Genomic DNA, 21,277 nt, shown 5'->3' on the forward strand with positions numbered 1-21,277 from the left:
CCCAGCCAGATGAGCATCCCAGCTCTCTCCGCATCCAAGCACCGTACGCGTCTTCCATCCAAAGATTTCCTCCCAGCTGCCATTCCCTCCTTTCACGGATATCTCCCAGTAAATCCCAACGTCATGTGTGCCTTCCTTTCGTTCTGGATCAACTCCATCGTTATCACGCATCCAGCATCGTCCACAGCTTCCCCTGTTTCCGGATCACTTCCTCCCAATGGTGATGACTCTTTCAGCGTTCACAGCGCGTTCCAGCCGGATGGAAGCCTCCCAGCATCAGGACCAAAGCCAGCACCTCCAACGCATCCGGAGATCAAGCCTCATCCCACTTCGATCCGTTCTTATCTCGACGTGAAATAGGGAAGAGGAGAAAGAGATTGAGGCCTATAAAAGGCCAAGGCAGGAAAGAGAGAGGGCATTCTCTTCTCACCCATTCTTCTCACCCGAGGTTTCCATCCATCATTCTTTTATCTGGAAGAGGCTCCACCGGAAAGGGAGTTCCCGTAGATGCCTGGGAGGGAAGGAGACGTTGAAGAGATGGAGGTAGCCGTGATGGGAGTTCACTGCAGTGCTGTTGTCCACGACCCCATGAAAGGCTAAGCTCTGCACTAGGGCTGGATGCAGCCCTAACAAAGAAACAAGGGTTTTGTATATTTAATTTTATATTCTTGGAGTTGTATGAACTCAATGCTTTTAACGAATATCTTTCTTTATCTCATATTTAATTTTTGTGGTGTTAAATATGATGTTCGTACAACTGTTTTTTCATGATCACTGAGTGAGTATGAAGATAATCCACGCTTAAAGAGGATGCAGTGTCCTGCCGCCTTATTTTAGGGTAGACATTTCATGCTTACTGAAGATGGGTTTTCCTAAAATTATTTCAGTGAATTTTTATTTGAATGCTTATAGGGCTTGTAACCAATTTGCATGTTAATCCAAGACGAATTAAAATATAAATAATCTTTGTTACGATGTTAGTGGTGAATTACTTGCCCTAGGCTCTCTCAACTGATATCATTTTAATTGCATTTCTTTTAAATTATTTAGTTCAATAGTCCTCACAAACTCTCTTTTTCAAATATTATTTTTAAGAAAACAATTGTACCCCAATCCCTGTGGATCGATACCCGTAATCACTATCCTACAAGATACGTGCTATTGCGTGGTCTTTAAAGTTGACTATCAGAGGCCCAGTGGTAGAGGTGCTGTTAGCCCTCATCATGAGGGGACGTGGCTCTGAGCCGAATGGCGTGCAGCTTAAGCTGGTTGGTGGCATATAGTACTGCCCATTCTTGAGAATGGTAGTGTGTTGACAATCACAACAAGGTATGGCCGAAGTAGTCATGGTGCTGTCCTTTGACTGTTGAAAGCCTGCTATGGAGACGTGGCACAGTGGTGTTGTAACGTACGGCAACGTAGATGGGCGTAAGCGCGCACATGGGTGTGGTCGTTGGCAAGGCCGAGCCCGTTGAGAGGTCGTATCATGTGTTTGACGAGGTCGGCTTGACGGGTGCCAAGAGTAGCTCGGCTTTCCGGGTTTCGAGGTGTGCTTAATGGAACGCCCCGAGCTAAGGGTCGGGGCGTACTACTGAAATAGGCGTCCCGAGCTTGGTCGGGGTGGGTCGGCGAATACTGGAGACATCCTGAACTTGGTCGGGGGAGCCGGCGAATATCTGAAGTTGATGGAGCTTTTGGCGGAGTTCGAAGTCGAGCTGACTCTAGGCCAAAGTGAGGATTCAACCGATTGACGTTGGCGTTTATTGGGCCGAAACTGGGTAGCCTTTTAGCTGTGGGCCGGACGATCCATTTTGCCCCCCATCACTAGGTATAGAGAAAAGATGTGGTACGTTATTGGTAATAATTAATTACTCATATGTATCATTTTTAAAGTATTTGAAACCGAGGGCCGGGCCGGGCCCGGGTCTAAGTATTGAGTTAAGCTTCAGGGAAATGCCGGCCGGAGCCCAGCCCGGTCTGGCCCAAGCAGGTTTCTCGCAAGGATCTCGTCATGCAAAAGTACAGTCATACCTAAGGAACAACATATGTCACGTGACTGGAGCGTGCTGCTTCCTCGGATTTAACTCTCGGAGTTTCCGATGGCCGTCGATAGTCGATATCCCTCGTCTCCCATTCCCAGATCCTCCGATCAAAAAGGGAAGCGGGATTCAAAAGAGATTTTTAGGGAGAAAAATGCCAAGCCTCAGAGGCCCTTCTGATTATTTTCAAGAGCCCCCTCGTCATCCCGCTCTCAGAATCAACTCCAAGGTTATTGATCGCTTCCCAACCTCTTGGTTCTCAAAATTTTCTTCTTCCTTTTCCCCTTTTTTTCTCTTGATTTCGGAGGCAGTTGAGTAATTTTATGAGCTAAAAATATATGCTAGATGATAAATTTGTGGGCACTTTCTTGTTGTGGAATCTAGTCACTTTTTAATGCAGTGGGAACATGATGGAAATGGATAACGTTTAAGGAGATATATTATTGAAGCGAATCTGGATATAAAAATGGAAGAATTAAAGAAAAGTGCTACCTAGGCATTATTTTTGTTCTTGTATTTTTTTTTTTTTTGTAAGCTTTTATGAGTCCGTAGATTATCCGTCTAATTCATATCCTATTAACTACATCCTTGAAATTTTTGTTAGACTTGAATCAACTTTAATATCAAGTTTGGACTCTTTTGAAAACCTTGAAGTGGGAGTATTCGGGACACTTTGTTGATCTTTTAGCGGGGACTTTAATATTCGCTATGATATCTGTGACACGAGAAATTTTGTCTAGAAATTGTAAACTGAACTTGTGAGTTTATCTTCAATATGAAAAATTACATTTTGATTGCAAATAAATTGGAGCTTGAGCGTTCGCACCTTTTTTGAGAAGTAAGATTAAATGAAGGTTTGGAAGTTTGGAAAGTGCTCTTTGGATAGTTGTTACTATGATATAGGGCTCCTGCAGGATGTTAATACGTTGCATCCTCTTCCAATTATAGACTTCATTGCTGCCACTTTAGCTGACTTTCTGTGACCCTGTATAGGTTTCTTTTTTCCTCGTGGGCCTTTAATGTAATTTATGCTCGGTGTGATAAGTTTCTGACGATCTGCAATTCTGGTTTTGTCTCTTAACGATCAAGTCATGGGATATTTCTAAGGTGAGTGTCAATGTCCAAAGTTGATCACTTCATGGATCATCCTTACTGCCTGCTGCAAGGATCGAAATTTAACATGCTTGTTAGTAGGAAAATGAGAGGACACTGGCTGTTGCTTGCTTGAGAACATTGCACTTTTATAGGAGAAAATTTGATGTTTTTGTACCAATAGTTTTGTTACGGGATGCTACCATAAGTTAATTGTTTAACTTAGTGAGTTGACAATCTTCTATTTGGGCATCATGTAGCCAAGGTTTTCAGTTGAAACTTATTGTTGGAGTAGGATATATTGATAGATCGAAAAATATGTAAAAGGCCACTGAATGTAATTGTATAACACCGATGCATAAAATTATGTATATTTTAGCTAATGCACTGTTGAACTTAACAGTTAACTTCAGAATATCATGGAGAGATATTGAAAAATGGAAACAACATAAAATACCCAATCATTCATTTAGAAAATCTTGTTAACTCAAGAAAACACCTGATTGTTTTAATATAAAATGTTACATATATAATGCTAACTTGTAATTAAAATATTAAACATGTTAAATCTAATAAAATCTGTGACAAAGTTTAGCTAACTTTGATACTCTTATTTTTAATCTTGATGCTTCAAAAGACCAAATGTGATAAAGCTATTACATCAATAGAAAATATACAAATGAAAATTGTCATATTAGTCGATAAGAAACACAAGTTAGGCGACAAATTTATATTACTGTGGAACCAAGTAATTGTTATTGGTGAACATTAAGAAAGTCTTATAAAAATATGTCTATAACGTAATTTTAATATATAATACTAGGAACTTAATTTAAATTATATTATATTTAGAAGTAACTTTTGTGCAATTAAAACTTGTAAGTCGTAACATTAGCAAAACAATAATGCGGTCAATGTGCTATGCTAAGGTCTCCTTACCGTTTCCAATAACTTCTGCCCTAGGATTTCCTTCTTTTTTTTAGAGATGGGATGGAAGTGCCATATAGTTGCATTATTTAGCAAATGTTGCGGTTCCTGGGTTTTATGGTGATTAGTTATTGGTAGAGGCAAGCGATGGTTTGGACTTTGGAGCATGCTGCTTATTGTCACAATTATGGAATTACAAAATGTTGTACTGATGATTACCTTAAAGAATCAACAGCTTGTAATAGCACCTTCATAAGCGTTTGAGAGTGAAAATGTCTCTAAGTAGTCTACATCATGAGCTGATATGAGAGAAGCAAACTGGTGCTCTCAACAAAATTAGATGATACAATGCTACATAAGTTAATTTAAAATAACAGAAATATTTGTATTCCATTGTATTTGGTGTTTCTATTTTCAAAAGTTTACAGCAAAACAAAGAAATTCATGCATTTATATAATGTTAAAATAATAAATCCTATGATAATTGGCTATGACCTTTGTAATAAATCATAAAATATCACATACTAGGTGAAAATTTAGTTGACGGTGTGAGTTGCAGGTGCTGCTGCTGCCCTGAATAGAGCTTCTGACTCTTAAGTTTCTTTCAGGGAAACAATATTTAGATATGGAAAAATCCAATCATGACTGCGTGCCTATTAAACCCCATTTTCTGGGTCCTCTGTTTTCATTGTGAAGAATTAATTACGGTGAAAGCTGCTGCACTTGATCCTAATGAACGCATTTTAGCATGATCGACATCTTACATCATCCATCTGATGATTCATAAACTGGTTACATGGATCAGGGTTCAGGTTTGGGTCTAAGTGCTGCAAGCCTACCTGAAACAAGGTTCCGGGTGACATTTTATAAATAGGGCTTAGTAGTATGTATTGAGAGATGAAAATTATCATTTTGCCACTATTCTTCTGATGAGATTGTATCAATTTCACGATTAGTATTACTATGTATTTGGTACTGTGTCTAGCTGGTTTACTTGAAATTTTGGCTAAGCAGTAAGGTTGGTACCTACTTTTTGTGTGATATTTCTAGATACTAGACTGTAGCAGCAATATTCTACATGCCATTTGCTTCAGAGGTCATTTCATTCTGTGGTCCTTTAAGTCTCTACTTCTCTTTATGTTTTCTATTCTTTGCAAACAACTGCTTTATTACAATTCTTTAGGATCTAAATTTAGAAATTGTCTCCAAAAGCTGCGTTATAAATATTTTGCATCTGCTTCTGGAGCGCAGGAGCCATTTAATGCGGAACCTCCTCGTGCAGCTCTTATTTCATCCTATGTTACTCCTGTTGATTTCTTTTATAAGAGAAATCATGGACCAATTCCAATAGTTGATGACATTGAGAGGTCAATTTCTATGCAATGCATCTTCAAGTCCAATGAAATACATTTTAAATATTTGTATATTGAATGCTTGTATTTGTTTGGCATAGCAGATACCGTGTTTCCATAGATGGTTTGGTCAAGAAGCCTATACATCTATCCATGTCCGATATTAGGTAAATTAATGCATGATGATTATGCTATAGTATGATAGCCGATAAGATGCTTCATCTTTTCAAACAAGGAACTGAAATTATTACTTGATTCACAGGAAACTGCCCAAATACAATGTTACTGCCACTTTACAGGTAAAATGTGATATGGTGCCTAGTAGGTTCTTACTGTTTGGTCGAAAAACATGAGAATGAAAACTTGGTCTAATTAATCATAAGCTATGCAGTGTGCAGGTAATAGAAGGACAGCAATGAGCAAAACACGCACAGTGAAAGGTGTTGGTTGGGATGTTGCTGCTCTAGGAAATGGTAATGTATATTTTCATGCATTTAAGTGTAATGTGTGTCATTATTTGGAAACTTTACGTTATTCCTATTCAAGACCTTTATTGTGAATAAATGCTTCTCCTTTGAAAAAAATGCTTCTTAAAATTCTGTCCACCAGCTTGATGATGATGAACATTTGTTATCTCAGTTACTTGTAGCTGATACTGTGGATACTATCTTGGTGGTCTATTTCCTATATCCAGGATTGCTTCACAAATACAAAGAGAAAATGAATTTGGCAAAATTTTGGGATGGAGTAGAATAGGAAATTGGAAAATTGTAGGGAAAGGTACTGAAAGGATATGAGCATCATGAATATTAAAAGGAAGGTTGAGAGAAATAGAAGGAAAAGTTTATATTAAGATCTGCCGAACCGGGCCGAACCGCCTGGTTTAGGCAGTACTGAGCCGATCCAGTGCGAAACGGGGTTGGTTTGTCATTTCAATTCGGTTCTGGTCCCTGCGAGCCAGCACCACAAAGGGACTGGCCGGAACCGGTCCTTGTTAGACCAAAACTAGCCAGAACCCACCGGAACTGTCGGTTCGCACCGAGTCAATCTGGTTTCGAACCGGTTGACTATGGGCACTGTGGCAATAATGCCACAGTGCCGCATTGTTCCGATTCGATACCGAACCGTACCGACCGCCGACCGGTACAGGTCCCGGTTATTGCCACAGTGCCGCACTGTTCCGGTTCAGTACCGAACCGTACCGACCGCTGACCGGTACAGGTTCCAGTACCGGTTCGGCAGTCCTTGGTTTATACGTTTGCAGATACTTTCAAGGTAAGATTTAATTGGCTGAGCTCAAATAGTTGTGGTCATGGGAGTGCATTTGGGGCCGAGAGCATGGAAGTTATGTTGATGAAAAATGAAGATGCAGGATACACTCAGGAAGCCTCTCTTATTTTCACATAACAATGAACTATTGGATGCAAATTGAATAGGACTGTTTTGATAAATAAATAGTAGCAAGGAATAAGGAGTAATGGATCAAGAGGGATCAAGATTCTGAAGTGAGCACCATGCCCTTAGTAGAATTATATCCTTTCAATTTAGTAAGGAATGATTGGGGAAGTAGATATAAAACAACAAATTTTAACCTAATTTAGAGTCTCATTTGTGCTGAGTAATGTGGGATGTACATTTAATAAAGTTTGGAAAATCAAATGGTTGGAGATGCATTTGTGATAATTCTATGATGTTAATCTATTAAGATTATATGTTGTGGTATGAAATGTCTGAAATATTGTTGCTGACAATGCTACACAATAAGTGTTAATCTAGAGGCATTTTTGCAAACTTCCAATTTAGTATTATCTGGCACAGATGTAATATCCAGTGCAAGTGAAGATGCACAAATTAAATAATTTTTCTCATGGTTAAGTGGAATTTGAATCCAGAAACTTAATGTTGCAAAATTCATTGACCAACTCTGATAATGCACTTTAACTTAAATCAGGGAACTTATTTTTTATAATAAGCTAATAAAATATCATGTTTAAAATTGCCTAAAATTTTAAATGATCTTGAAATGATAGATTAAATTTTGTTAAAAGTATAACGATCAATTCTGAATTTAGTATGAAATGAAATTATAAATAATCAGATTTAAAAAAAGTTAGAAAAGTTCAAAGTTTTTAAAAATCAAAAAGAAGAATCCAGCAAGAATCGAAAAGGAATGTGAAAGTATGGTGGTTGGTGTGTAAAAGTCAAAAAGGTGGCAAAACAATGATTATAAGAACTATTTTCAAGCTTAGTTTCGTGAAAAAGTTCTTAGTTTACTCTGCCATGTGTCAAAAAACTTTATATAAATATATCTAAATAGAAAAGGTTGAAGTTTTAAAAAATCAGGAGAATAGAAAAAGGAATGTCAAATTTTGCTGGTTGGTGCATAATGAGAATAAGAACTACTTTCAAGTTTAGTTTAGGTGAAAAGTTCTGAGTTTACTCTACCATGAGTATAAAACATTATGTAAAATATAGGGAAAATTATGGAAACACACCCTCTACTTTGATTGATTTTCACTCACACCCCCTCAGCTTTAAAAGTTTTAATTAGGCCCTTTTAGTTACTTGATCTTGTTGTTCATCTTCGTTAGTAGAGTTGCCTCACGCGCCCATGACATGATGACTTAAATTGCTTTTTGGACTAAAATACCCATGACATCAGTTGTTTGGGGTGGATGACTAGCGCCCTTCAAGCTCTTAAAATCATAGGCATCATCTTCTCCTTGTTTCCTTTTTCCATTTTTACTTTTTTTTTAATTTCTCTTTTGATTGTTTTCCTAATTTCTCTCATCGTGGCAAGAAAAGTGGGCAGGAGCTCAAGGCAAGGCTGGTTCCATGTTTTGAGGAGACATCCGAAGTGGGGATGAGGGGTCCTTATCGACGGATCTCTTGAAGTCGCTGGCTTCATTTTTGGCAACAAGCTTCAGGAATCTAGAGGCAGAGATGAGAGAAATTTAGAGATCTCTCCCTCTTGATCCAAAATGTTAGGCTGTTTGTAGTGCCCTTCCCATCTCGCAGATAAGGAAGCTCGTCCTTGGCTTTAACATTCCTGAGAACACCTTCTTCACTGTCTCCTCATGAGGCATGTCCTTCACATCTCCTCCTGAGGTAGGTGGGGCTTCGCCTAGGTCCTGAACTAGAGCATCGTGAAGAAAACATAGGTCAAGGATAATTTTGTCATTTTAGACGGTGTCTTGATAGCATTTTACACAAGAGGGGTGGTAAGTAAAAATCTGTCAAACGTGAGGGGTCTTTTTGCAAGTTTCCCTAAAGTATGTCTAACATTAAGTTTTTTCTTCAATTATTTGGATATATGTGATTGTGTGATATTAGTTCGATGAATAGTGTCTAGAATGTTTTAAACAGCAAAAACTCTTTCTCTTATTAAGAGTTGATCTTTCCTTTTTTATCCCAGAAAAAGCCATTTCACTAAAAGACTTTGTAATTCAGATTGTTTTACAGGCATAGGCATCTTGATCTTGGGTACCTTTGAAAACTACATTCTTATGTATTTTTCTATCTTTCTTGGTAGTATTTTAAATTGTAATTTCATTATTGGCCTTTATTCCAGCAATTTGGGGAGGAGCTAAATTATCAGATGTTCTTGAACTTGTTGGAATATCCCAACTCACTACAGTCACGCCATTAGGAGGGAAGCATGTTGAATTTATTAGTGTCGACAAGTGTAAAGTAAGTATTGTATCTTTAGTTCTGCAACCATCTATGATATATTAACCTAAGAAATTAGGTAGTGATATTTAGTCTCTTAGCTCTTCTGTCTGCTAATGATTAGCAATTATGACTCAATTTTCTTAATTTCCAACTTTGTAGGAAGAAAATGGTGGTCCCTACAAGGCATCAATTCCCCTGGGGCAGGCCACAAATCCTGAGGCCGATGTCTTACTTGCATATGAAATGAATGGAGAGGTAACAAGTATTGAATTCATATGAATGTTGAGCATGTTGCCAGATACTTGATGAAAGTTTTGGGCTTTTCACATGATTATCATGTAAATTGCCATTTTTATAAGTTTTTTCCTTCATATTAAATTCATGATAATTCTTTTTCTTTTTCACTTTGATGTTTATTCGGTCTTTTTTTCGAACCCAATTCCTTGGATGTGCTGACATTGGCTATGATCTCTTTCCTTTATGCTAATGGATAATTTGCTTATGTGTTGTTTATAGAAATTTCATCCATATTTGTTTGCAAAGTGTCTCATTTTTCTTTTTATATTTTCTATATTTCTTGTATTGCAGTGCTTATAAAGTAAAGTAGATACAGAAAGATCATTGTGGTTTGCCAATGAATCAGGAAATTTCTATGTTGGTCAGTTGGAATTACAAAATCGCATTGGTAGAGCTCCTCCGTTTCCAATCTAATGTGTCGAAAATCATTGCACTTTTTATTGAAAGCATAGAATCTCCTTGGGGACCGCATTAAAATTGCCATTCTCAAGGAAATTGGAATTAGGTCCTTGAAACCATGGTACGCCGTACCAAACCAAACTGGGCAGTACGGAGTGTACGATACCATACTGCTTCGGTACTGGTACACGGTATGAGGGGCGCATCGACACTCGATACACCAAACCGGCCCTATACCTTACCAACAGTGATAGCGTGGAATCGTTACGGGGCCCGGTACCGAGACGGTATACCTTGCTTGAAACCATATTTGGCATGGAATCATTTTGCAAACATTGAACAACGTATCATAGATGAGGGAGATTGATACTTAGGGAACATAAAGTAGTAGTGGATCAATACTGAGTCCTTGGAGACTGTTTTGGTGTTTCCAATCTGTGACGCCTAGGTCAAAATGGAGCAACCTTACTGTTGCACCAAAGCCCACCTTATTCCTTGGAGACAATGATCTTTTATCAAAAACATGGTACTCGTGCATACATGTTGTGGCCTATGTAATGTTGTGCAAGGGAGGGACATTATCAATTTCTTTAAGAAGGTATTTGAGAAGAAATAAAAAACGAAATGATAGGAATCGACATGTGAGAATTGGAAAGGCAGCCATACAATTGGAATAACATCAGAGGGGGTCCTCTTAATAGGAATACTTGGCGAACAAAGCTGATACCAAATATTTGGAAAAAGGCTAGATAGTTGTGGTTATGGACAATTAGAAAGGCATTTTTATTTTTGCCTTGTTTTACATTCTAAGGATATTGCTCGCTGATGATGAATGGCAATGGAGGTTGACTTTCAACATATAAATTGTCACTCATATAAAGCATGTCTTCCTTAACAACTTGGTGGGATTCTCTTTGAAGGATTAGTGCGTAATTGGAAAAGCCATGCTAATGATATGCAAACTTTTAAGATTATACACGATGCTAACTCTACTTAATGGATCTTATGGATTTCAAAATAAAGCAAGGAAAGAAGGATTATCAGAACTCAACTCTTGGCATCCAAATTTTCTTTTAGTTTTAGCATTTGAGGTCTGTTTTCTCTCAATGTTTTTGTGTTAACATATGTATGTATGAACAGTTGTGCTAATATCCTTCTAGTAGGTCTCAAGTTTCAACTGTAACAATGTAAAACTAGTGATGGATGTTTTAAGTTAAAGGTTCTATACCATTGATTATGATCTACAATATCTTAGTCTGGAATTTTGAACCAGAATAACTAAAATTCAGCTGATTAGGATGCTTATCAGCCATTAACGAAAACACAATTATGTAAACTTGTCCATTTTGGAACTACTTGAGCATAAGAAACCTGAAGACATTTGACTAGTGCTTTGCAGGCATCCTATATTTATAACTCATGCTTGATAGTCAAGTTTTCAATTTAAATCTTCCTTTCTTGATGTTGCACTGATAGGATTGAAACCCCAATCCTACTGTAAGGAGACTAACCTCTCTCTCTCTCTCTCTCTCTCTCTCTCTCTCTCTCTCTCTCTCACATATCATGTGCATGATGGGGCTATATCTGCCTGCTGCTCCAGCATACACCCCACAATAGTAATACATAGTAGTTCGCTTGTAAATTAAAATTCTACTTCTGGCATCAATAAATCTCACTATCCTTGATACTGTGTCATTATTGACCACAGTATGCTATGACAACTTTTCTGATGAAGTTTATTATTATGTCAAGGTCCTCAATCGTGATCATGGATATCCATTGCGTGTGGTTGTTCCTGGTGTTATTGGCGCACGTTCAGTTAAATGGTTAGATAGAATCAACATCATTCAAGAAGAATGCCAGGTTACTGAAATATTGAACATTTTCTTTTAATTTTATTTGCTACAGCAGTTTTTGATTTTATCTACCATGAAAGTTTCTTGTTAATCATATCTCCTTGAATCAGGGTTTTTTTATGCAAAAGGATTACAAAATGTTTCCACCATCAGTTAATTGGGACAATATCAATTGGTCTACCAGAAGGCCTCAAATGGATTTTCCAGTTCAGGTATATTTGCATTTTTCTTCACTGTTGCTCAACCTCTTCAATTCTATGCCATGTGTATGGAGTTCATTTTGAATAAAGAAAGTATAACTTCAGACCTAAATCATTTGAAACTATTCATAATATAAAGTTAGATGATATTAAAATAAGTAGAACAAACAACATAGGCTTATGTTCTTTGGTTTTGAATACATTTAGGGGTGGTGGTGAGAATCCTTCTGTGGATGACAAAACTTTTGGTGGGTTCACCGTTTGACTCTTCGCATTGAGCCGACCAAGTAGTTGATTCACAGTCTGATGTGTAATTGTTGAGTCTCATTTAGATCATGATGAACTAAGGACCCCAACTGTTGATGGGCACAATCCAGTCCAATGTCAAAAACTACATGGGGCATAAATGGTAAATGATAAATTTGAATCTTACCTAACATGTATGTGTTCTATATATGTGTTCTGCATTAACTGAATAGCAGTGCAACTTTGCATATTTTCTCTTTATCACTTGCTTTTCTCACAGTTTTTGAGAAAATTGATCCCCCAATTTTTCTAAATTTTGTGTACTGGCAGTGTGCCATTTGTTCCCTAGATGATGTGGATTATGTCAAGCAAGGAAAGGTTAGTTAGATCTCCAGCATACTCAAATTTCTTTTGATTTTGTGGTGATGTATGGTCAATAACCTTTTTCAATTGATTGTTGGAGTGCAGATTACTGTTGCTGGATATGCTGTGTCTGGTGGTGGGCGTGGAATTGAAAGAGTGGACATATCTGTTGATGGCGGAAAGACATGGGTGGAAGCACAGAGGCATCAGAAGGGCAGCGATCCATATGTATCTGATGATATGAACAGTGATAAGTGGGCTTGGGTTCTATTTAAGGCCGTGGTTGAGATACCAGGAAATGCTGAAGTGATTGCTAAAGCGGTAGGAATTTGCTGCTATCATGTGGATAATCATCTATGATTATTATTATGATCATGATCATGATCATGATCATCATCATCATCATTATGATTATGATCATCATTATTATTATCACCATTATTGCTATTATTATTACTATTACTATTGTTAATATTATTATTACTGTTGCTATTACTACTATTATTACTAAGTATTATTGCTATTATTAATAATATTGTTTCTACTGCTGCTGCTGCTATTCTTATTATTATTAATTCAAGAGAAAAAGAATTCCCTTTTGACTGAAATAATGCAGATATTTGTTAGTGTGATATACTTACATTCCAAGCTAAGGTATCTATGGCGCTAACTACTGCTGTAACATGGATAATGCCACAATGATTGATGCAGCATCTCTTGAAATAACTGTAGTGGAAAAAACATTTGGATTTGGATGCTTCTTGCTGCTGATGTGAGCGAGGGATGTATGTGGATTGCTATATTATCTTTGTTGCTTAGTAAAGCCAAAATATGATTGTTTGGTCAAGTCTTTTCAGTTTTGCAATGTAAGCAAGGGATTAGTGGAGTACTGCATTAGTACACGTGCAGATCTGAATCCATTTTACTGTGTTATAACACATTAATTTGCTCCATATGGGCCAAGCCTTTGAAGTACTCGAAGGATCATTAGACATGTTAGTTCAACGCAGCAGTGGTTCTGTTTTTTGATGCTTTCTATCCTTTCAAAATTCTTCCACAATTCTCTCTCGAAAAGAATTGATTATAATTTTCTCAACTTCTGATGCATTTCTGATGACCTGCAGTTGCTAGTAAATTACATATGGTCTTCTTTATTGTCTGATATATGTTGGTGGCAGTTATAAATTACGTAATTTGAGGCTAATTCTTACTGACTAGAATTTTATTTCAAATAAGAAGATTATTTACTACTGTATATTGTCCGTTTATAAAATTTAACAAGGCCTTTGCAATAGTACTAGTCTATCACATTTTTCTTGAAGATGATTTAAATGTTTAGAACATGAGTTTTTATCGTGCTACAATCTTTCCAGATGTCTTCAAGCTATGGATGTATCGTTGTAAATTTACTGAAGACATGCTTGAGTGTTCTCTGATATTCAAAATTGGTTCTAATCTGGTTCGATAAGCTACTGCTTTATATCAGATTTTTACCTTTTGACATATTGCAGTTGCTGTTAAGCCTGTTAAATTCATTTATTTTCTTCGTTTCATGCTTTTAGACTGACATTTTTGTGTTATTCCTCTTTTGGGCAGGTTGATTCAGCAGCAAATGTCCAACCTGAAAATGTAGTGGACATATGGAACCTGAGAGGAATACTGAACACTTCATGGCATCGGGTCCGAGTAAGAAATGCCTTGCAAATAGCCAATTCCAATCTGTGATTGGAGATATCTAAAATAGCCCCAGTAACAAATGATTACCCATCCACAAGGAGACTTATCTAATCCTGTCAAGTTTGTGTTTGAGTAAGACTAAATGTTTAGGTTTATGCTAGCAGTGCTCCTTGGAGTTTCATGCATGCAATGCAATGAAATAACCATGCACAGATGAAGATGGGACCTTTTATGGACATATATCATGATAATTTTTCCTTGTGTTATTTGCATCTCTTTTCAGCAAGTGAGGTTGGCTTTCATGGTTACTGCACAAATAGACCCTTGATAGTTATGTTGCACCAATACAATTATCCTCCCTGTCAATTTAGTGTTCAGTGATATGGGTTTTAGGGTCCGGAAATGTTTATTGTGGAAATACTCTTTATACTCCTTTAGGATTAGTGCATAATTGAACCAGGCATCATTGTGAACCACTTCGCCATTGAAGAGTGGAACTGCAATACAGCTGAAAGGCCTTAGTCCATGATCCTCCTAATCTTCATTGAGATTTAGGGTCTTTCGGCTCGCAAAACAAGGACCTCATAATACTTCTCATGGAACATGCTATTGATAAGACCAATTGCACAAGTAATTTCACTCCATTCAAAAGACGTTTCCGACAGGGACAGCAAATAAGTTCTTTCCCGTGGGGATAATCTAATTGAACATCTATAGCAGTATTCACAAGTCCGTTGCAGAGTAACTGTCATAATTATTCTTTGGTGAAATATGTTATTGGTCTCAGAAAGATTGCAGAAAAATCCACTTCATTTCATTTCTGAAAAAAAAATCAGTCATTATTTTCTGTTTTAGAAATATGTACGGGTTACTCATTGATCATGTGGTTATTCATGAAAAAGTCCAGGGCTACATTGATGGCGTTAAATATTTTTCAGCAGTATGTAGCTATGTAGCTCATCTTTCAACCCCTGTGGTTGCTTGGGCATGTACATATACATAGACAGACAGTACAAGGCACAGGCTAACTGTAAAATCGGTGACACCTAAGCATCCAGGTAATAAAAACCCTCTCCTCTCAGGTAATAAAAGTGGTGGCACCCCCACTTTTATATCCCCTTATTCCCTAAGATAGCCGATGGTGCCGTTGAGAGCTAGTAGCCCTAACTCTTTTCTCGATGCCCTCATCAGTGATTCTTTCCTGGCTGGGAAACCTCCACCACCTGCACTTGCCATCGCCACCTCTCGCCCCTCCCCCTTAATGTTGCACCATAAGAGCTCCCCACTCTTGGCGGCAGTGCTTGGCTATGGTTTCATTTGGTTAAGAGAGGGGGACGGGGTGCTCGACTAGGGTTTCATTCATTTAGGAGAGGAGACGAAAGATGCGACTGAATTTGTTTCCTTTTCTTTATGCTGAGGGTGGCCAAAATGTGAACAGACTTTAGTCCCACATTGGAAGAGTAGTGGAAAGGGTTGTACCTTATAAGGAGAGATAGCATCCCTTTCCTTCGAGGACGCCCACATCATATGGGACAAACCCGTGAGGATGGCAAAGGGGACGCAGTACCTAGACACGCTCTAACCCGATGTGCCCTTGTCCCTCCTTATAAGGCACAGTTCTTTCACTACTCTTCCGATGTGGGATTAAAGTTTGTCACTCCTCAACCCTCCCAACATACCTCCCCCCCCCCCAGTGGGAAGGGCTGTGCCAAAGTTTGGGGGGCGACCTGCATGGGCCACTAGTACATCGGTTAGAGCGTGTCCAGGTACTCGCGTCCCCTCGAGAGTATTGTGCGCTCTGGGTTCGGGTTCGGACCTCTTCATGGGCGCCTTTGCCATCCTCACAGGTTTGTCCCACATGACGTGGGCGCCCTCGAAGGAAAAAGGGTGCTACCCCTCCTTATAAGGCACAGTCCTTTCCACTACTCTTCCAATGTGGGACTAAAATCTGTCGTCCCTCAACCCCCCCAACATACCCCCCCAGTGGGAAGGGTTGTGCCGAGGTTCGGGGGCGACCTGCATAGGCCACCAGCACATCGGGTTAGAGCGTGTCCAGGTACTGCGCCCCCTCGAGAGTATTGTCCGCTCTGGGTTCGGGTTCGGGCCTTTTTATGGGCGCCTTTGCCATCCTCACAGGTTTGTCCCCACATGACATGGGCGCCCTCGAAGGAAAGAGGTGCTATCCCTCCTTATAAGGCACAGTCTCTTCCATTACTCTTCCATGTGGGACTAAATCCGTTGCCCCTCAACCCCCCCCAACATACCCCCAAATGGGAAGGGATTGTGCCGAGTTCGGGGGCGACCTGCATGGGCCACCAGCACATGGGTTAGAGCGTGTTCAGAACTGCGTCCCCCTCGAGAGTATTGTTCGCTCTGGGTTCGGGTTCGGGCCTTCTTCATGGGCGCCTTCGCCATCCATCCTCACGGGTTTGTCCCACATGCCGTGGGCGCCCTCGAAGGAAAGGGGTGCTGCCCCTCCTTATAAGGCACAGTCCTTTTCACTACTCTTTTGATGTGGGACTAAAGTCCGTCGCCCCTCAACCCTCCCAACAGAGGTAATTTTGACTTTTTACAATAGATCAATTGTTTCACTAACATTGTCAATTTAAATGAGTGTAAGTGTAGATTTTACAAAATTGAGTGTAAGTGTAGTAAACATAAACCTCAAGAAGATTTTTATAAGATTATTTGTCATTTTAAAAAAAATTCTGATGTGGCATATGGGTCTCATTAAAAGTTAATGATTGACTAACATTCTGTTAAGTTATGCATTGAAGTATTGGATAAAAAAAACCTCATCAGGTGGTATGTGTAGATTTTTCATACTATTGGGTGCGAGTGTAATTTATCCCTAATCTCATGATGGTTTTGTAATTTACTCTAAATAAATATAAAAAATATAACTTTTTACATGGACAACAGTAACTAAAATAATAGATTATATACAAACATTCCATCATAAAAAAATGGATCATATACAAACTATGTTATACATTCATTTTTTGAGCTCAATCAAGCCAAATTCAAGCAAACTAAGCTTGGCTCTAGTTTGGCTTGTTTGCTTAATGAGCGAGCTGAACTAATGCAAAATTTTGAGCCAAAAATGAGCTGACTCAAGAATAGCTTGCTCATTGACAGGGCTACCTAAACCTCATCCATCAATAGACAAGAATCTAACGGGCGTTTGATGCAGGTCGGATCCATTTCGGCTGCATCCTAGTTTTGTTTAGGTTAACCTAACCCACTTGCAGCTGACCTGCTTGTGGCCTTCAGCTACGCAAGACGGCTGACGGCTGTTCTAACTCGGTCATGCTTTCAGTTAAAGGGCACAAGCAAGGTTCACTACAAAATAAAAGATATCTGCCGGCGCTTTTTGTGGTCTCTACCGACGCTTTTAAGCCGTCGGCGAATTCCCAGCCCACGCACCGCAAAGCGTGGGTCAGACGTCGGGCAGGTGGGCGTGGGTCGGGTTTAACCCGACGCGTCAAAAAAAGCGTCGTTGGTCTATGCCGACGCTTTTAAGCGTCGTTCCGTTTATCATTTACTCCGACGCTTATAAGCGTCGGCGAGAAGGGGTTGGTTACTATGGTTATAGCCCGACGCTTAAAAGCGTCGTTAGAGGCGTGCCAGTTTTACGATCCTGTTGCTTTTCCCGACGCTATTAAGCGTCGTTTATTCTAACGGACTCCGACGCTTATAAGCGTCGGCATGAACGGTTGGTTACTACGGGTTTATGCCGACGCTTAAAAGCGTCGGCAAAGGAACGTCCGTGTGGCCTTTCCCGACGCTTATAAGCGTCGCATTAAATTTTTTTTTAAAAAAAAATTTTGAAAAATTAATTTTTAAATACTCTGTGTACATTAAATTCTTACAAAACAATAGAAACAAATACACTGAATCACATATATAACAAAATATGAGTCACAAACAAGAACTTTGATTGCATTCATATTATCATATTTGATTACATTGTACTTCAAAAACATTCTAAAAACATACAAGTCAAATTCCTAAGTACACAATCTACAATATGTATCAAGGGTCGGCATCATCATCTCTACAATATTGTCATTAAGCTTGGGGCGAGCCCAGTCAACCAAGCTCTGCTGCTTGCTCGGGCGAGTCTTGTCCACAGACCGGCGTCCTATTAAGAGCTCAAGAAGGACAACCCCGAAGCTGTAGACATCACTCCTAGCTGTCAAGTGACCGGCTTCACATTCAACAACAGGATTTGCCTGAGAAAGGGGCCTTGCTGTTGTCAATACTCCAGTAGATGTTGGAATTGGTGAGTAGGTCGGTTCCTGGATAGCATAGAAAAGTTCAAGAAAAAGGCATCTGACAAATGTGATAATATACTGCAAAGAATCCTCGTATTTCATTGAAATAGCATAGAAAGTATCCATGTAAAAACCAATCATCCATTTTAAGCACGAAACATGATTCATGCATTTATTGCCAGGCAATCATCCATTTTAATACCTCAACGCCTATTTATCCAAACCCAATCTTTTCCATAAATAGATTCCATCACAAGCTATCTTTACAACGAAAACATTAATAGGAATACCTTATTGACTAATCTGTCTAAAAGCTCACTTTCATTATCTGAAGCAGATTGATTTTTTTCAATATATAGCAAAGTATTCTATTTACTAAATACTATTTTCAAAAATTCGACATCTCAATAGCAGACCCCATACTAATGTCACAACAGAAAATCTCATGGAGAAAACTCAAAACCCTAGTGTTTCTCCTCAACCTGGCAGCTAACAGTGAGAAAGAAGCACAGTGACCCATGCTATAAGAGCTTTTTCTGATAAATTTCTTTAAGCACAGTGAACCGGTCCACCAAGTTTAGCTTCCGCCGCTAGGTGAATGAGTAGATGAACCATAATAGTAAAAAATCCAGGAGGAAAGATCTTTTCCATATGGCATAGTGTAAGTGCAACATTAGACTCCAATTGATCAAGCTCCTTAGGATCAAGAACTTTGGAACATAATGCCTTAAAGAATGATGACAATTGAGAAACAATTGCAAAAACTTGTTTCGGTGTTGACGATCTTAAAGCCAATGGAAAGATATCTTGCATCAAAATGTGACAATCGTGACTTTTAAGATTTGAAAGTTTTCGCTCTTTGAGATTTACGCATCGTGAAATATTCGATGAGTACCCATCAGGAACCTTCAAATTTTTCAGAACTGTTAGAAAAAGATCTTTCTCTTGAGTAGACATTATATAACATGCAGGAGGTATATAAAATTTATCATTGGCAAGCTCTGTCGGATGAAGCTCTTGTCGTATGCCCATATCTTTCAAATCAAGACGCGCTTTCAAGTTGTCTTTAGTCTTTCCATCAAGATTTAACAATGTTCCAATCAAGTTATCACAAACATTCTTTTCTATGTGCATGACATCAAGATTATGTCGAAGAAGATTATACTCCCAATAAGGTAAATCAAAAAAAATACTCCTTTTTTTCCATAACTGTTTATGTGTAGAAGCAACCAATGTGTCATCATCATTTTCCTGTCCATATGCATTGTCATCATTCTCAAAAAAGTTAGCATCCTCTAAAATCTCTGATACGCCCCTTAGTGCTCCAACCGGATAAATTAGCATATGCAGGAAAATCATTAATAGTCCATATAAGAGCTGCACGCAATTTGAATGTTTGACCAGTAAAAGCATCAAATGCATCAATACCCTCCCATAACTGTTTCAATTCCTCTATTAAAGGCTGCAAAAAAACATCAATATCATTACCTGGGCCCTTATCACCTGGAATAACCATTGACAAAATGAGTGAAGACTGTTTCATACACATCCATGGAGGTAAATTATATGGAACCAAAACAACCGGCCAAGTGCTGTATGTCGAACTCATAGTTCGAAAGGGATTAAACCCATCAGTAGCCAAACCCAGTCTGACACTGCGAGCATCAGAAGCAAATTCGGGATGCCTATCATCAACTGCTTTCCATACGGAACTATCCGCTGGGTGTCGTAACATTCCATCCTTTGTACGGCCTTCGTCATGCCATCTCATCGAGGAAGCCGTCTTCGGTGATGCAAACATCCTTTTCAATCTTGGTATAAGAGGAAAATACCTCAAAATTTTAGCCGGTTTTTTCTTAGTCGGTGCAGCATCCACTTCAGTCAACGAATCATTCTCGTCATCTTTATGTTTTCCCCATCGTGGGGTTCCACATATTCGGCACGACTCTTGGTTCCTATTTTCACCACGATATAAAATGCAGTCATTCGGACAACTGTGTATCTTCTCATATCCAAGGTCCAACTCTTTTATCAGTTTTTTGGCTTCGTATGAAGATGATGGCAGAGTAACACCTTCCGGAAATGCATCCTTTAATAATTGAAGAAGCATGGTAAAAGACTTGCTGGACCACCCATTCAAATATTTCAAATGTAATAAATGCAGAAGAAAAGAAATCTTCGTAAAATTCTTACAACCCGGATACAGTTCTTGATCACAATCTTTCACCAAGTTATCATAATGAGCTGTGTCATCAGCATGTATAGATTCCTCAACATGCATGGACTGATCAATAACTGCACGCTCATCTTCTCCTACAGTTCTGATATTATGTCCAAGAGCATCTCTAAGTAGGCCCCTTATATCATCTTCTTCTACAGAATTTTGTTCCGTGTCACTACATCCAAAATTGAAGGTGTCTTCTAGATCGGAGGGTTGGTTACATGAAGGTATGAACTCTCCATGGAGTACCCATTCAGTATAACCCTTTAGAAAACCATTCCATACCAAATGTTCTTCAACAATTTTTGGATCAAGAGCAGAACCGTTTACACATTTTTGACATGGACATAAAATCTTCCCGTTCATATTAGATTTCTCAAAAGCAAACTTAATGAAATTCTGAACTCCATCCAAATATTCAGTACTAGATCTTAACTTATTTATCCAACTTTTGTCCATTCTATTAGAATACCGATTGAACTGCAGTTTTTAAAAAAAAGATAAACAAAATTAAGTAAAATGCAACAGAAGAAGTATATTATGCAGCTGAATGAAATGAGAATGAGAAAGAGAAAGGTTACCACTCAGCAAGCTTAAAGTTTGCAGATAACAGTGTCGGTGAAAGGGGTGAAAGAGAGGGCTCTTCACCTACAATCCCT

General features: G+C 38.7%; 2 protein-coding genes across 2 annotated transcripts; one reads left to right on the top strand and one right to left on the bottom strand.

Annotated features, from left to right (window-relative positions):
* The first annotated feature begins 2,100 nt into the window (after positions 1-2,100).
* Positions 2,101-14,392, top strand: LOC103695694 (sulfite oxidase-like). The gene is made up of 12 exons (XM_008777085.4): positions 2,101-2,268; positions 5,310-5,425; positions 5,515-5,577; positions 5,673-5,709; positions 5,802-5,883; positions 8,982-9,100; positions 9,242-9,337; positions 11,531-11,641; positions 11,745-11,846; positions 12,411-12,458; positions 12,549-12,764; positions 14,040-14,392. Exons 1-12 carry the CDS (start codon positions 2,194-2,196, stop codon positions 14,166-14,168), a joined length of 1,194 nt encoding a protein of 397 aa, XP_008775307.2. The 5' UTR covers positions 2,101-2,193; the 3' UTR covers positions 14,169-14,392.
* A 5,363-nt stretch (positions 14,393-19,755) lies between these two features.
* Positions 19,756-21,277, bottom strand: LOC120108694. The gene is made up of 3 exons (XM_039122367.1): positions 21,200-21,277; positions 20,026-21,098; positions 19,756-19,774 (listed from the first exon to the last, which is right to left on the bottom strand). Exons 2-3 carry the CDS (start codon positions 21,075-21,077, stop codon positions 19,756-19,758), a joined length of 1,071 nt encoding a protein of 356 aa, XP_038978295.1. The 5' UTR covers positions 21,078-21,098; positions 21,200-21,277.

This window comes from Phoenix dactylifera, unplaced genomic scaffold (genome assembly GCF_009389715.1).
Source record: "Phoenix dactylifera cultivar Barhee BC4 unplaced genomic scaffold, palm_55x_up_171113_PBpolish2nd_filt_p 001492F, whole genome shotgun sequence".
Taxonomy (NCBI): Eukaryota; Viridiplantae; Streptophyta; class Magnoliopsida; order Arecales; family Arecaceae; genus Phoenix; species Phoenix dactylifera.

What these genes read in the sequence shown, in the direction of transcription:
- LOC120108694 (XM_039122367.1), bottom strand. Translation starts at nt 21,077, where the DNA reads ATGGACAAAAGTTGGATAAATAAGTTAAGATCTAGTACTGAATATTTG.
- LOC103695694 (XM_008777085.4), top strand. Translation starts at nt 2,194, where the DNA reads ATGCCAAGCCTCAGAGGCCCTTCTGATTATTTTCAAGAGCCCCCTCGT. An exon ending in ATAGTTGATGACATTGAGAG is followed by an intron (nt 5,426 to 5,514) that starts GTCAATTTCTAT and finishes TTGGCATAGCAG; the next exon opens with ATACCGTGTTTCCATAGATG. An exon ending in TGTTGCTGCTCTAGGAAATG is followed by an intron (nt 5,884 to 8,981) that starts GTAATGTATATT and finishes CCTTTATTCCAG; the next exon opens with CAATTTGGGGAGGAGCTAAA.